Source organism: Ammospiza nelsoni, chromosome 2, assembly GCF_027579445.1.
Source record: "Ammospiza nelsoni isolate bAmmNel1 chromosome 2, bAmmNel1.pri, whole genome shotgun sequence".
NCBI classification, from domain to species: domain Eukaryota; kingdom Metazoa; phylum Chordata; class Aves; order Passeriformes; family Passerellidae; genus Ammospiza; species Ammospiza nelsoni.
Genome location: NC_080634.1, coordinates 47,347,815 through 47,363,249, shown reverse-complemented (window position 1 = coordinate 47,363,249; position 15,435 = coordinate 47,347,815). Strand labels below are relative to the sequence as shown.

The 15,435-nt window shown below is 39.7% G+C and overlaps 1 protein-coding gene across 1 annotated transcript in view; it reads left to right on the top strand.

Moving 5' to 3' along the window:
• Positions 1-15,435, top strand: part of CRYL1 (crystallin lambda 1) — a 51,346-nt gene that overhangs the window by 24,774 nt on the left and 11,137 nt on the right. Inside the window, exons 5-6 of the mRNA XM_059466183.1 lie at positions 1,546-1,740; positions 9,876-9,981. Coding sequence (XP_059322166.1) covers positions 1,546-1,740; positions 9,876-9,981 — 301 coding nt within the window. The remainder of the gene's footprint in view (positions 1-1,545; positions 1,741-9,875; positions 9,982-15,435) is intronic.

Genomic DNA, 15,435 nt, shown 5'->3' with positions numbered 1-15,435 from the left:
TGTGTCTTTGTTACGCTAAGGTGACCTTCTGTTCCCTGAAATATTTCTCATTTTCAGAAACTTTCCCCTATTCCCTACTTCATCTATGTTCTACTACTTTCAGTTTTTACCAATATCTATTATCTCACTCCTGAAAAATTGCCTTCCTGTGTCTCCTCAGTGTGCTCATGAGCCCACCCATATGCTCCCTGTGCCAAGTTCATGAAATGGAATACTTCAATAAGATCACTGTCAACAGTAATCTTCCAAGAAATTTTTAATAGCCTTAGTCTCTCTCAACAATTAACCTGTCCTCCTTCTGACTGGAACCTGTGATATACTTAAGCCTTAGAGAATATCTTGATGCTTGCAGTGCTTTGGGTCTTGCTCAATTGCCTGGCACCACTGGATGGTGTCCATCCACCACACCGTTCTCAGCATTTCTGACGGCAGTGCCAAAAATATCGATGTGAGAGAGGCTGTATTGGGACACAAGGCCCTCTAAAAGGAATTAAGTGTGTTACATCAGTAGTTAGAGCACATGTCAGACCCTGCAGGAAAGGGAACCATGTAAATACTGAAAAGAAAGAACATGCAGGGAGGAAAGGCTACTTGCACATTCCTGTGACTAAATCCTGTCCTTGCATTTACAGGAGCATGGTCAAGAGTAGTTGACTATAAGGGAGCATGATGAAAGAATCAGTAGTTAATTGCCATCCTTCAAATGTCAGTGTTGTTCCTGGTAGTAACTTTATTATATGTCAGCCCCTTTTATTGCCTGGAGAGCTGAATTTAGCACCTTTACGAGTACAGCTGAAGGACTGCTGCTTTGGAAAGAGAATGCATGCAGTTTAACTGTCTGTAACACTATGACCTGAAGAACTTTTAGCTCTTTCCAGGATGTTCTTTAGCATTTTTTGGTTTTTACTGCAAAAATACATAACACAAAGGTCTTGACTTGATGAGAAATTACACTTGGGAAGAGTCAGGGAGAGGTAATTTATTTTTTTCTAAGTACAGTGTTTGAAGGTAACCTGTTCTGCAACATTTTCAAAGTATGTTTTATGTGATATCTGTTACTGTATTTAGCATATATTTACAGCCTTGGGGCCAGTAGCTGCTTATCTGTTAAGTGTTGCATTTTACAGGTGGTGTTTTGCAATACTTTCGCTATAAAGTTCCTGACTGTCTAAAAGGAAATGCCTTGCTTTATTTGGAAAGACAGGTGGTGACCATATGTCTTAGAACAACAACTAGCCTGAATATTGAGCAAACAGTTCCTCAAGTCAGAATAAAGTCTTGCAGTACTGTTTGAGTGCTGTCATCTCTGGTGTAGCTCTATGAATTTTGCTGGGGTTAAACAGAGTTTGATTTACTGCAAGTTTAATTTCTTTTAATTTGAGTTAATGCACCAGCTTTTATTGAATTAGTGAAGTCTTTCAAGGTCTGAATATCAGGCTTGCTGTGTTCCCTGGAAATTATCCAAGCTAGTGCCATCTATGAAGATGCTTTATATTAACTTGTTCTGTTGGTGGCTGATGTTCTTCTTTTGTTTTTCTTCTTGAGGTAAATCCACCTTACTTTGTGCCGTTGGTTGAAATTGTTCCTCATCCAGAAACAGATCCTTCTACGACACAGAGAACATATGCCCTGATGAAGAAGATTGGTCAGTCTCCTGTCAACCTAAACAGAGAAATTGAGGGGTTTGTTCTGAATCGACTACAGTATGCAGTGATAAGTGAAGCTTGGAGACTTGTGGATGTATGTATATCTTCTTTTTCAGTACTTGTTCAGTTCTGTAGATGTGATAAGTGAGATTTTATATTTAAACACCCTTTAAATTTGTGTCATCTTTGTTCAGCTGTCCCTTATGAACATAAAATGTATATTTAAATGTAAAGTAAGCCCAGTAAGAAGTGATGTCAGTTACAAAAAGCAAAGACCAACAAAAATGAGGTGATATGCAATGGTAAAAATTATTCTTTATCCTGCTTTCTTTTTTCAGAATACTGTTATTTTTTAGGGCAATCAAAAGAATTATTTTAAAAGCACAGGAAGCAAAATACCAATTTTTATTTTTGTAGGCTTCTCATAATTTTGTTTGGCTTTTTCTAGTGTTGTTGGCTTACTGTACAGTGGTCATGAAAATATTTTAAATCGTTTTCTCTTTGGTCTTTCAGGAACTGCACTCATAGGTTTAACTGTTACTTGATACTTGTAGGTAAAGACAGATTTCTCCTCCTCCTGTCCATTCAGACTTCTAGCTGAGAATCATTTGTTTGTGTACCTTCAGCTTTTCCCACAGTTAGCTGCTCTGTGCTGAAGTCTCATCTTTCAGGAGGAGCTAGGTTATGAGTCTGTTACTATTCTCTTGAGAAGAGTTTCAACTGAGCTTTAATGGGACTTACTTTCTTGTTGTGGAGTGTTTTTATTTTTCAAGCTGTTTAAAACAACCATGTGCACAAATGCAGGTAAAGATCTTAAAACTAAGGTAATATTTCTGTAAACAAAGCAATTCTTTTTCCGAAGAAGTGTTTAAACATAGTTGCTGAACTGATTTTGCTTACCTGTAGCTGGCTTTCACTAGCAACCTAATACAACAATATAAAGGAGGTGGTGAATAATAACAAGTGAAACAGTGTTGTGAGGAAGGAACTGATCTACTACTGAAGATGTTTATTTAAATTTTAAAAATGGCTTCTGTTGTTAAACTTTTAATACAAAGTCTCAAGTTTATGATAAGAAAAACACCTTCAGAAAGCTGTAGTCATGTTGGAAAACATAGAATAGAAAAGACAGGAACGTAAAATTACAGAATAGTTTGGGTTGGAAGGGACCTCTGGAGATCTAATCCCACCCTCCTACTACAGCAGGGTGCACAGGATCACGTCTAGGTGGATTTTGAATAAATTCAGAGGAAAACATTCATTCTCATTGGGCAGCCTGCTCCAGTGCTCTGTCACTCTCAAAGTAAAGATTTTTTTTTTCTTCCTATTCTTCCTATTTCTTCCTGAGTTTTTAGTTTGTGCTATTGTCCCTTGTGGACCAGTCACCCATGGTCAACACAGACATTCAGGTAATGTCTCAAAAATCTAACAGGATTCTTTCCCATCTCTGAGAGCATAAATTCAATGGTGGAAGCCACTGCCATAGTAACCTAGGATGCTAAAAATTTGAATGGATCCAGGGATCATTTAGATACATTCATGTTGGACTGTGCAGAAGCAACCTCCAACTTCAAAGTCTCAAAGACTGGGCTGCTGGGAGCTGAGGCAGTACAGTACATATCCCTGAAAGTATCATTCTCTGTTTGGTCTTGCTGTGGAAGGCATTTGAGAACACTTCTTGGGCTGCTGTTGGAAAGGAAGAACTGAGTTGAAGCAAACCTTTAGTATAAACCTGTTATATGTATGCTTTTGTGGCAGTGGTGGTGATTTGAATAGTAATAAAATAGTGCTTGAAGGGCTGACAGATATAGAAAGTTGCTTTTGTTGTAAATCAAAGTTTCCAAGTTGTTCTGTTCTTGTATAATTTTACAGCGTTTCAGTCAAACACACATTTTAACTGAACAACTTTGGTGGCGGTATTTCCATTCCAGAAGCCTGAACAATAGCAGCTGTCAAAGGTGTATAGTTTCAGCTGTGTGACTTCAGGCTGTACAGTGCCTTTGATGGGAGGAGGATCCCTGCAGATAGGTGAGAGCTGCAGGCCTGGGCCAGTTTGTGTGTTTCTACTGTTTTGCTGCCAACTCAGTAATTTTTATTGCAAGTCATGTTCTTTTAGTGTATTCCACATTCCAAATAGGGAAACATAATTCTTGCTTCTGATTGTGAAGTCACTTTCCTGTTCTTACTGTTGAAAACATCAGTTTCCCCAACTCTATCTTTGAGAGACTCCTAAAAATCAGATTTTACTCATGTTGGTTACATCTCAAAACAAATGTTTTCATTACTCTGAGAAGCACTGGGGGATTGTTGTGTTGTTTTGTTGGGGTTTTTTATTGGTTGGTTGATCGGTTGGGGTATTTTTTGGGTTTTTTCAGTCAGTTGAGCTTATTTCATTAAAGAAACTAGTGGAAGTTTCTCCAGTAGAACTACTAATATCCTGTTAAAGTCATTGGTGGCAGGACAGACATGCAGTACAGCTGTATTTACAACATTTATCTTGAAAACGTTGTAATAAGTAGGCTGATTAGCTTGCAGAATATGTTTTAGTTCCCAAATTTGTATGGGAAACTGACAACCTGTCAGTCTTTCTCTTTTCTTTAGCAGTGCTGTATTGGGATGGATGAGACATGGGTGAGGAGTCATGTTATGGGAGAAAGGCTCTGATACAGAGTATGACAGTAAAGATGCAGCTGTTTAGAAGGAAATGTGATAAAGATATCTGCTTGCTGAATGTTATGTGGGGCCCACTGACTTCTGCCCTGTGGGTCCAAGAGTAGGACACACTTTTAACACAGCCAGAAATCTGAGGTAAGACTCTGCCAGCACAGAAATCTGGGTGCAGGCTCAAGACTCAACATGGTGCTCAAGTTGCATGTGGCATGGATGCTGGAGCACAGAGAGGAGCATAACTCAGGGCAAAGAGATTAAAGCAGCAATGAGAAACCTGAGTGTTGGGATGCGGTTTGTCTTTGCTGAAGGTGCAGGGATTCCCAGCTGCACACACAGGGAGGCTGGGATTTTACAGCTGGGCACAAAATGAGTGCTTTGAATGCAGGACTGGTCTGAAAGTGGGAGTGGGAAGTGTAGTGGTAAAGTGGTAAAAAATAATAGGCTTGAAAGTTGAGAGCCAATTTGTTGGAAAGTAGGAGAAAGAAAACTCATTTGGAGATGTACTGCTGAATGCTGAGGACTTTGTTTATGTGGATAATTAGGAATGTAGATTACAGAATGCAGAAGTTTGACTTTACAACAACTTAGAAGCAAAGACCGTGGATTCTTTTATGGGTCTAAAAGGTGTACTTCAAGCAAGTACTTCTCTTCAAAGCAAGAGTGCTACAAAATATATTTCATTTTGGGTCTGAGTTAGTCTTTTAGTGACCAGATGTCTTTTCAAAGATTGCTTTGACTTGCAAGTCACAAGCATTTGGGCAGTGCAGGTGTTTGTGGCAGGAAATTTTTGTATCAGTTATCTGTGTCTCCTCATGCTCCACATTTATTCCATGCTAAAGCAGATAGTGAGAGCACTCCCTTCCGTCTCTTTAAGGTCATGTGTCTGAGAACTTTTTGTAGGACCTCACTGCTTATCTGAGACTGGCATTCATGTAGGTTTCTTATTTATGTATTCAATTGCTAGGGCTCTGGTAGAAATGTTGCAAAGCTGATAAAAGATGAGAGTAAAAGAAGTTCTGTGAGATGTTGAGGTTGAAGATCCTTATTCCTCTCTTATCAACCCTAAATTTTTATATTACCAATTTGGAATATTAGAATAACCTTCAGCCAGTAACAGGAAAAATACCTCAACTGCTTTCTCTGTTATTCTCTGTTACCATTTATTTGCTTTCTCACATCTCCATTGACAGTAGTCACTGGTGTGTCTGATTTTTTCATAACTCTTGGAGCAGAAGCTTACTGCCTATATTTGCCTGGGAAGCACACTGTGCACTGCAGACTTCATTACTTTTGTACTTTTACCAGTACATTTTAGAGTAGTTTAGGATTGTGTTGCAAGGGGTATTAATTAAATAGCTTGACTTTATCTTGTTGTGAAGGTAAAATTTTGGTTAAACATAATCCAGAAAATAACAACCAAACACTTCAGGAGTCTCAAGCCTTACTCTGAGTAGCTATGATTGTCATTTAACTGTGGATCACTGAGTGAAATCTTACCTTTTGAAATATTTCCCTAAGCATCACCTGGAATTTGCAAGGAGATCATAAAACACAGCAGCAGAGATAGCAGGTGAAGCATGACAGTTTTTAACCTTGATATAATTTAGGAGTTTCAGCTGTTTCAGTTTTAGGAACATGTTAAAACTGTTACAGGATGGATTGTGTACATACTCTACTTATCTCTGCATAAGATTTTAATACTGTCTTAATGTGGTTTTTTTCTCTTAAAGTGGATCTTTTATGTTATAGTAATTGTAAAACATGAAAGAACAGACAGCTATTAAATTTTTGTTAATATTTTGGAAAATAAAGTCATGGTTTGGCTTTGTGTCCATTTTAGTTTGTTTTTGTGGCAGTCAGGTGCATTGGCTTCAATCATTTATTTATGTACCTCTCTTTTCTCAAGTGACTAGCTTAGCAGACTTTAAATGCTGACAAGACTTTTAAAGTCCAAATTCCTTACTATTAATCATACTACAGTGTTATTCAGACACTTTTCCCAAAAGATTGAAGATATAGGATTAAACATTTAGTTACGGTGCCTCATAAAATGGGAAATATCATAAAAAGGAAATTCAAAGGGACAGGAAGAGAAATAGTTTTGATACTAAGCGTTTCTTACAGGGTGAGTGAGTGAGGGTGCCATGCAAGAAGGAAGATAAAGGCCAGTAAAGCAAGGAGGTGTGAAGTGTGGAGAACAACAAGTTTCTTAAACATTATGAAATGGAAAGATGTAGAGGGATATAGGAGAAAAGTTATCTGCTCAAAATGACAGGACTGGAAAAAGATTTCATCAGGGTGTGGATGGAAGGGACTTGATTGAAGTGATAGTGAAGAGGAGGGTGTAACAAGTACTGCTAAGACAGAATGCATTTATTAGTGGCAATCAGAGGAAGAAAAAAGAAAGAATACTGAATTTGGGAAAGAGAGAGAATGAAGTGGCAAATTTGGAAGCAGAAAGTATGTGGTCCAGGAGGCAGTGAAGTCCAAAATAACTCTTCAACAGACTGGAGTGAATAGGAGAACATGATGAATTGGTAGAATCAGAAAAAAAGTAAGATTGTGATGTCTTTTGGCCATTACATTTGGTATGATTGCAAACCAAGTCCACGACAGAAGTTGTGATGTAGGTGTGACTCAGAGATGAAAAAGAAAGACTGCTCATTAAAACCAGGCAGGTTGGGTCAGAGCCTAATGCTGGAGACTGCAGAACCACCACAGGTTTTTGGAAAGGTGAAAAGGATCCCTGCATAGGGAGAAGCACTAATAAAATAGCAAAGGTTCATTAGGATAATCCTGTGGTATCACTGGAGATTAGAATCTCTAGGAAAATGAGATTATGGTATATAAATGTTGTCATAAGAAGTGTGAAGGATTATGAGATAGTCTAGCTTTTGAAATTTGACTGGCCAATGGGATCACTGAGGATTGTGGTGGAATTGATTTTAAATCTTAACTGTGTAGCTGTAAGAGCTTCTAGTGAACTCCTACCATACTTCTTCCCACTGACAAGTGCTGGAGGCAGAGGCTTACCAGAAGGGTAATCCAGGATGAACAATCCCCTTGGGAAGATTAATTCACACCTACACTTAGTGAAACCGGATAGGAACTCTTTCTTGTTTAGTTCCTAGCACAAACATCAATCTTTGTGGAAGACACCTTGCTGACCTTGCAGCCAGGTGAATCATTCCATCAACTGATCATCTCCTTACCATAAATGGGAGTAGGGTTATTGCCTAGGGTAGGAAGGTCTAACTTGTTTATTATTTATGTGTTCTAATTTATGAAGAGAAATAAAAATTTTTCTTTAGAAGGGTCTTTTTGACAAGAAGAAGCTGAGCTCATTTGTATAGAACACTGTATCCTTCAACTGAAGGGATCTGTCATGGTTTCCTTCTGGTAGCAACAATTTTTGCCTTTTGGCAGCTGCAAACATCAAATTGCAGCTATAGTTTACAGTTTTTAACTGCTGCTGTGGTTCAAATGCTTGTCTGGAATTTGTGGTTAGTCTTTTGTCCACAAATCCATGTCAGTCAGTGGGGGCAGGGGGGAACTACTCATCAAGCACAGCTTTAGCAGCACAACTCATTGTTTGGATGAAGCACTCCCTACAGAAGAACACTTTTGTTGACTTTGCTGATGTTGTTCAGAGAAGTTGCGTTGCCATGTCAGGGGAAAAAGCTGTCACAGAATGTATGGCGCCTCTGTTAGTTATCCTGATGCTGGTCTGTAATCTGAATTCTCTCTGAGGTTTTTGTTTAGTCCTGTCTTTATGCAGACCTTTCTGTCTGCCTCTAGATGAGTTTCCTTACCATGTCTATGCTTTACCTTTAATTTGAAGAAAATAATGCTTTCTTATCCCTGCCATTTTATGCTAATTGTTAGGAGAACTGTGTGTTCCATATATGGTACATAGATCTTAATAATTATGTCAGTGTTTCCTTTTCAAAGTAGAGTTCTGCAACAGGGATTCAGACTGGCTGATAGGGACAAGGCCTACTAACAGGTTGAGTCTTGAGGTTGTCTTACAGAAGTCTCAGTATAAGCCTGAGATGATGAAACTTGATGTCTGTGGCCAGCTGTAGAGGTTATGTTCATTTGTGGCTTTAAAGTTCCTTTTAAAAGTAGCAGTAGATTATGTAAATCATGGACACAGGAAGACACTGTGGGTGAGATTCAGCTCATTTAAGATGGGATCTTGAAAATGTAGACTGTGATATCTAAGCTTCTTACTCGTCTTTCAATTGGTGAGGAGAATTAGGCCCTTTTAGGATACCACTCATCTTACCTACTCTAGATGCCTGCTTTAGGATGCTGATTTCCTTTTTCCCCTGGTGATTATGAAGAGAGTCTAGATGTCTAGCTTAGATGTCAATGTCTACTACAGATCAGAAGAGCTGTCCTGTGTGCCCGTAACTCTAGCCCATGACTGCATGATACAAAGGGGCATTCAGACAGGGCATTGCAAGAGAGAAACTTAACAGAAAATGATGTGGTTTTATCCAAGCAGATGAGTAAATGAGTATGAGTATTCTGAAGCTTAAAGGGACTTGTTAAGGAAGAGGCACTGAGTAGGCTGAGCACCTTAGAGTAGGGTAAAAAGATAAATTACAAGCAGTTCAGCATCTCTTCCACCTTCCAACCCAGAAGGAAATGTTTTCATGTCTCTGGGAATAAAGAGGACAAGTTCTCAAAACCTGATCAAAGTGGTTAGAACAAGTCTTCATTAAGTCATATCTTTCTAAGAGGTGGAAAACAACCTCATGTAATAAAAAGTATTCTTCTCAAGTAAATCTGTTCAGGTAAAGAACTGTAAATCACTTTTTACAAGCCTTTCTGTGCTTGCCCCAACCTGATGGAGGCACTGGCTGTTTTGTAAGTGCTGCATGTGGGTGGAATAGCAATGCTCAACTTCTAACACAAGAAGTGCTTCATTTTGCTTGCTCTGTATGCTGCCAGCTCTTGAGATGTGAGGCTGTCTGTGAACTCGAGAACCCTGGGCAGGTTGAGGCTGAGTAGGTTGAATGCTGGGTGAGTTTTGTGGAAAGGGAGTGGCAACTGCATTGCCTGTGTGCTTGGACCCAGCCTTTTTTGCAGGTGGCCTCAGGAGCAGTACCCTCTGGTGCACCACCATTCTACTATTGGGACTCTGCCCAAAAATCCAGAACTAAGAGAATATGAAGGGAGGTGTAACATTTAGCCAAAATTCCTGTATTTAAAAGGAGTGATATAGCACTTGGATTTGATATAAACTCTTTAGGCCACGTGCTATTAAGAGTGTCATTCTTGCTTTCTTCTCCAATTCTCAGTTTCTGGCACTAGGAAGTACAGTCCTAGAGATATGAATGAATGCTTATGCTGAACTGTATGAAGGCTTGCATAGTAGATGGACATTTCTGACAAGCAGTTGTGTTTTTGTCTTTGAAATCCTAACTGCTATTTCTAGACTTAGTTTTTATTACTTCCCTAATTTTTATTTATATACAAAAAAAATTGGAAATTTTGTGTTAAAAGCAAACATTCACCAGTCTTCCTTCCTGTTGTACTTTTGCTGCTTAGGAAGGAGTAATATCTCCTACTGATCTAGACCTTGTGATGTCTGATGGATTGGGAATGCGATACGCATTTATTGGACCTCTGGAAACCATGCATCTTAATGCAGAAGGTAGGTAGTGTAAAATGTTATGAATATGAAGGGAGGGCTTGCTTTGCACAAGACACTGGAAATGTTATGTAACAAACCAGGTTAGGATTGCTGCAACTATGACTTGTCTCTTTTTTAAATGTAATGGTAAGGAAAACTTATTTAAAGTGTGAGGTCAGTGGAAGGAAATGGATATTGATTATCTTGTTTCAAATGATCAGATGAAAGATAACAACCTATTAAAACACTAGCTGTGAAAAAAAATTTTTCTGAGATTCATCCCATCATACTTTGATAACATTGCTGTAGTCATAGTTCTGAACCATCTGAGTGTCACGTAAAAAAAACTATTGAAAAAGTTTAGCTGATAATCCAGTGTCAACAGAAAATCACTTTCCATAGATGAATACCCCCCTTCTGCTGAATTTGTAGCAAAGCTGAATTTGTAAATATCCCTGGAGCTGCTGTGTTTTAAGCTTATATCCTGAATGAAATAAAAGTACTTTTGTTAGCAAAATTCTGTGCATACAAAGCTGACTTGACAAAACAGTCAAGTAACAGTTTGACATCTGTCTTGCATAATTAATATGTTTAGATGTTTTTATTTACCTGGGATTCACATATGCTATTCAAAAAAGTGAATTGCGTAAAATGAAATAAAAATTATCAATCAGCATCACAAAGGTTTGAGCAAAGACTTCAACAAAACACAAAAACTTGAAAAAGTTAAGATCACCTAAATACTAGCTCTTTATATTATGGGCTGTGTCTTTATTTTGCTATTGTATGGTCCTTGACATGGTAGGCTCTGCTCTGCTGCTGGATCTTCTAGGCAATGCTGCAGTACACTTGTGCACTGAACCATTTCCACAACAGCACCTTGTTGGCTGGCTCAGTAACTTGGGTTGTGAGAAGGATTGCTTCACTCCTGCACTTGCAGATACATTGTCTCTGAGTCTAGGGCTGCTCCTGTTTATGTGCTCACAGAGTGACTCAGGCTCTTGCTCTCATCAGTCTGTTTAAATCAAAATTGCTGATGTCAGGACATGTGATGGCTTATGTTCATAGTTCTGTGCCAGTGCCAACTTCTCTTTGGTTGCCCAGTATTGCATCACATAATGTGGAAAAATATGGACCTCCTCTTCATTGCCAAGGATTTGCTTGACTAAGCTGATCTCCTTCTAAAGCAAGATGATCTGCTTAGTGAATGAGGAAAAAGATGTTGTCTATCTGGATTTTAGTAAAGCCTTTGACACCATTTTTCAAAGCATCCTCCTGGAGAAACTGGCTGCTCACTGCTTAAAGGACTGTCTGGATGGCTGGGCCTAGAGAGTGGTGAGGAATGGAATTACATTCAGCTGGGGCTGGTCACAAAGTGGTGTTCCTAGGGTTCAGTGCTGAGCCTAGTCCTGTTTAATATCTTCATTGATGATCTGGATGAAGAGATCAAGTGTGCCCTTAGTATGCCCCTAGTAAATTTGCGGATGACACCAAGTTGGGTGGGAGTGTTGATTTGCTGGAGGGCAGGAAATGCAGAGTGATCTGGTCATACTGGATGTCAAGACCAATTGCATGATATTCAACAAGGCCAAGTCCAGGTCCTGCACTGGGGTCACAACAACCCCAGGCAGTGCTGCAGGCTGGGGGCAGTGCCTGGGAAGCTGCCCAGTGGAAAAGGACCTGGGGGTGCTGGCAAACAGCAGCTGAACATGATCCAGGGTGTGCCCAGGTGGCCCAGAGGGCCGATGGCATCCTGGCCTGGCTCAGCCAGGTGTGGCCAGCAGGAGCAGGGCAGGGACCGTCCCCCTGTACCCAGCACTGCTGAGGCCACAGCTCCAATCCTGTGCTCAGTTCTGGGCCCCTCAGTGCCAGAGAGACATTGAGGGGCTGGAGCGTGTCCAGGGAAGGGCAGCGGAGCTGGGGAAGGGTCTGGAGCACAAGTGCTGTGAGGGGCAGCTGAGGGAGCTGGGGGTGTTCAGCCTGGAGAAAAGGAGGCTCAGGGGGCCCTCAGCACTCTCTGCAGCTGCCTGACAGGAGCGTGCAGCCAGGTGGGGTCAGCCTGTTCTCCCAGGAAACAAGTGATAGGACAAGAGTGTTTAAAGTTGCACCAGGGAAGGTTTAGATTGGATATTAGGGAAAAATTCTTCATGGTAGGGGTTGTTAGGCATTGGAACAAGCTGCCCAGGGAAGTGGTTGTGTCACCATCCCTGGAGGTATTGAAGAGACATGTAGATGTGGCAGTCAGGGACGTGGTTTGCTGGTGAACTTGGCAATGCTGGGTTAACAGCTGGACTTGATCGTAGAAGTTTTTTCCAACCTAAAGACTTTATGATTCTATGAAAGCCTTCTCTGATGCTCTGTACTAATACTGTCTTTTTTTTATTTCGGGAAGGAATTGGAGGTAGATACAAGAAAGTGCCTCTGTCCTTTTCATTAGCCTGTCAGCTTCACAGCAGCTCCCATTTTTTACAGTATAAGATATTAGTTGCCCACAGTCTTAAACTATTTGTTAATCAGTGAGGAAGGATGAAGGAAGCATGTGAGAGAAAATAGTGTTATTTGTAGAGGAAGAGTCCCTGTTTTTTTTGTTTTGTTTTGTTATGGTGATGTGACATTGTTGTTTGGATTTGAATAAATTTATTCCAATTATTTTTTCTGAGGTCAGTGTTTCTTCTTTCCCTGTGGGATGCATACATCAAGATCCTCCCCTGAACTTCCTATGGGCTACTGTCACTTTTTGCCTCTGTTAGTTCTTGCATCCTTTCCTCCCTATTCATAAAGGATCCTATCAAACCTATTATCTAGGCCACTTCAGGTTACCATTTAATCAATGCATGAATATTAGGAATGCTGACTATATGGCTGTGAGCCAACTGCCTTGAACATGGAATAAAATGACAGTGTCAAGTCATTAAAAGGAGCAGAGACAGCAACAACAGTTTGAGGACTGAATTGCAACAGACAGGAAAGAAACTGCTTTGGGGAGGAAAAAAGCCTACCCAAACTGCATAATAATATGAATTTGATTGTTGATTTCATCAAATAAAATTAATGTTGATATCTGTTTCAGATTTTGAGTTTCTCCTCTTATGATTTCACATGCCAGCATCACAACAAATGCTGTTAAGTCTTTTACAAGGAAGATCAGTAGACTTCACTACAGTCAGTTTGCATGTTCAGTGTTGTAGGATTATGTTAGCAGACACTACATCCCACCTGTACATGTACTGGGCAATCTGTGAATATAGTGAAGATAGTCCAGCCTCAGTGAGATTGTATCTCCTAATCGCTTGTTTCTTGAAAAATCTGGTTTCTTCTTCTTGTTTTTTCAAGCCCTTGCAAGCAATCATCTGTAGAAGCAGAGGCTAGACTATAACATCCTGTGTTTTACAGGTTTGCAGCAAGTGTTCTTAATATGTATTTCATAATTGGCTTAGATCAGATATTTTGTTAGTAGGTTATTTAGTGAGCTATAATTGGAACTTGATCTAAACTGCCAATATCAGCAGAGGAGTTGGATGGTGGGAGGTTGAAGGATCTTTATCTTATATCAACACCATTCCAGGATTATATTCTACCTGTCACTCACTGAGGTATTCATAGAGGAGTTATGTGGAAATTGGGACTGATATATGGTCCCTGTAAAGAAAGTGAAACTATCCAGTAAGCTAGAAATGAGTCTTCATGATCAATATTATGTTTCTCTTACAGAAAATGGGAATATTTGCTCATTTTAGAAGCACCTGCCAGGTGAATTGGTTTTGGATGATAGGGGCAGAATGATTGTGCTATGTGAAAAGCACAAAATATGAAAAGGAAAGAGTGGAGAATCATTAAGTCATAGTTGAAAGGGAGGAAATTTTACTTTTTTTGTTGGGCAAGACATAGCCAAGTGTAGTTTCTAAGAATTATTCTAAACAGATATGCTGGCTGGTTCAAGAGCAGAGATTATTTCCATTGCTATGGCCACTACTTCAGTACTGCTGCACAGGGAGCAAACCAAGTTTTAACCCAGTTCAGGAGCTTTTGTACTGCAAGCTGGTCAGCAGGTGTGAGAATGTCTAAGGTAGTAACATCTAAGAAAAGGAAGACTGCCTTCTTTTCTGTCCAGTCTATGTGTTATGTTTTAGGATAATAAAATATCTCAACCCAATTCAGGATACTTGTAAAAGGATGCTACTGAGATGGAGTATCACAGTGGTGTATAATCATACAAACCCTTTTAATGTTCATAAACCCACCATATATTTCATATGTATTTACATGCATTCAGTTCCCTTCCCAATAGGCTGAAAAAAGCAGTTTATAGCCCTTCTAGAACTGCTGTTTGCCTTTGTGGAGCTGCAGGGCTTTTTTGTATGAAAGAGTTTATATGCATAAGTCAAGGTGTGAATTTTTCAGAATACTGGCTGCTGTGCACCAGTTTCCTTCTATGGGCTCATAGGTGTAAAGTAGTTCCCTCTGCTTTCTGAAAGGAACACATGACTTTGCACAGGAATTCTTGGAGCTTTATTCCTCAAGTCCTTATAGATGGTTCCCAAAGAAAGTGTCTTGATGCATTAATGAGAGTGTGAAATGATCACCAAGTGGTTCAGACTGAGGAATTCATCCCAAGTTTGAAACTGATCTAAGAAAATAAGCAGTTCATAATGACTCAGTTTTATTCCTTGATCCAGCAGGCCTGTGTTACGGACATCTTTTGTGAAAAATCCTTTCTTTAGGATTTTTTCCTTCTGGGAAGCTGAGGCCCCAGAAAAAGAATGTAAACACTGGTTATGTGCTGCTGTGGAATGCAACAGGTGCACCTGTGATTGGCCCATGTTGGATGTGTACAATTAAGGGCCAATCAAAGGCCACGCTCTCTCTGGGACAGAATCAGAGAGAGCTCCTTCGTTTATTCATTCTTTTTCTATTCTTAGCTTGCTAGCATTCTGAGATCTTTCCTTCTATTTCTTTTAGTATAGTAATAATGTATATATACCATAAAATAATAAATCAAGCCTTCTGAACATGAGGTCAAGATTCTCACCTCTCTCTTCACCCTGAAAGACCCTTGCAAGCCCTGTAACAGGCATGCAGAAATACTTGTGCATTGCTGTTGAGATGGTAACACTGGCACAACAAGAATAAAACCTTTTTTGGTGCTACCAGTTTTTCAGTGTAGTTCCAAGTATTTGTGTGATTAGAGCCATAAGTGAACTCATATGGCAATTAATGTAGTGTACAAAACATCCTGTGAATTCACACCCTAGCTCAGAGCATGCACCTGTGTTCAGACACGCCCTTGATGAAGATAGGATTACATTTAAAAAGTTGCCCTTGGAGGTGTGATGTCTAGAAATGCAATCCCTCTATCATTAAAAAAGTTTGGAACTTTTGTTTCTCTGAACATAATATAACCATGTCAGATTCCTTCACGATGTTCCCTTTTTTCTGTTAAAACAGGCCTTTTTTTCTGTTATTATCCATCTTTCA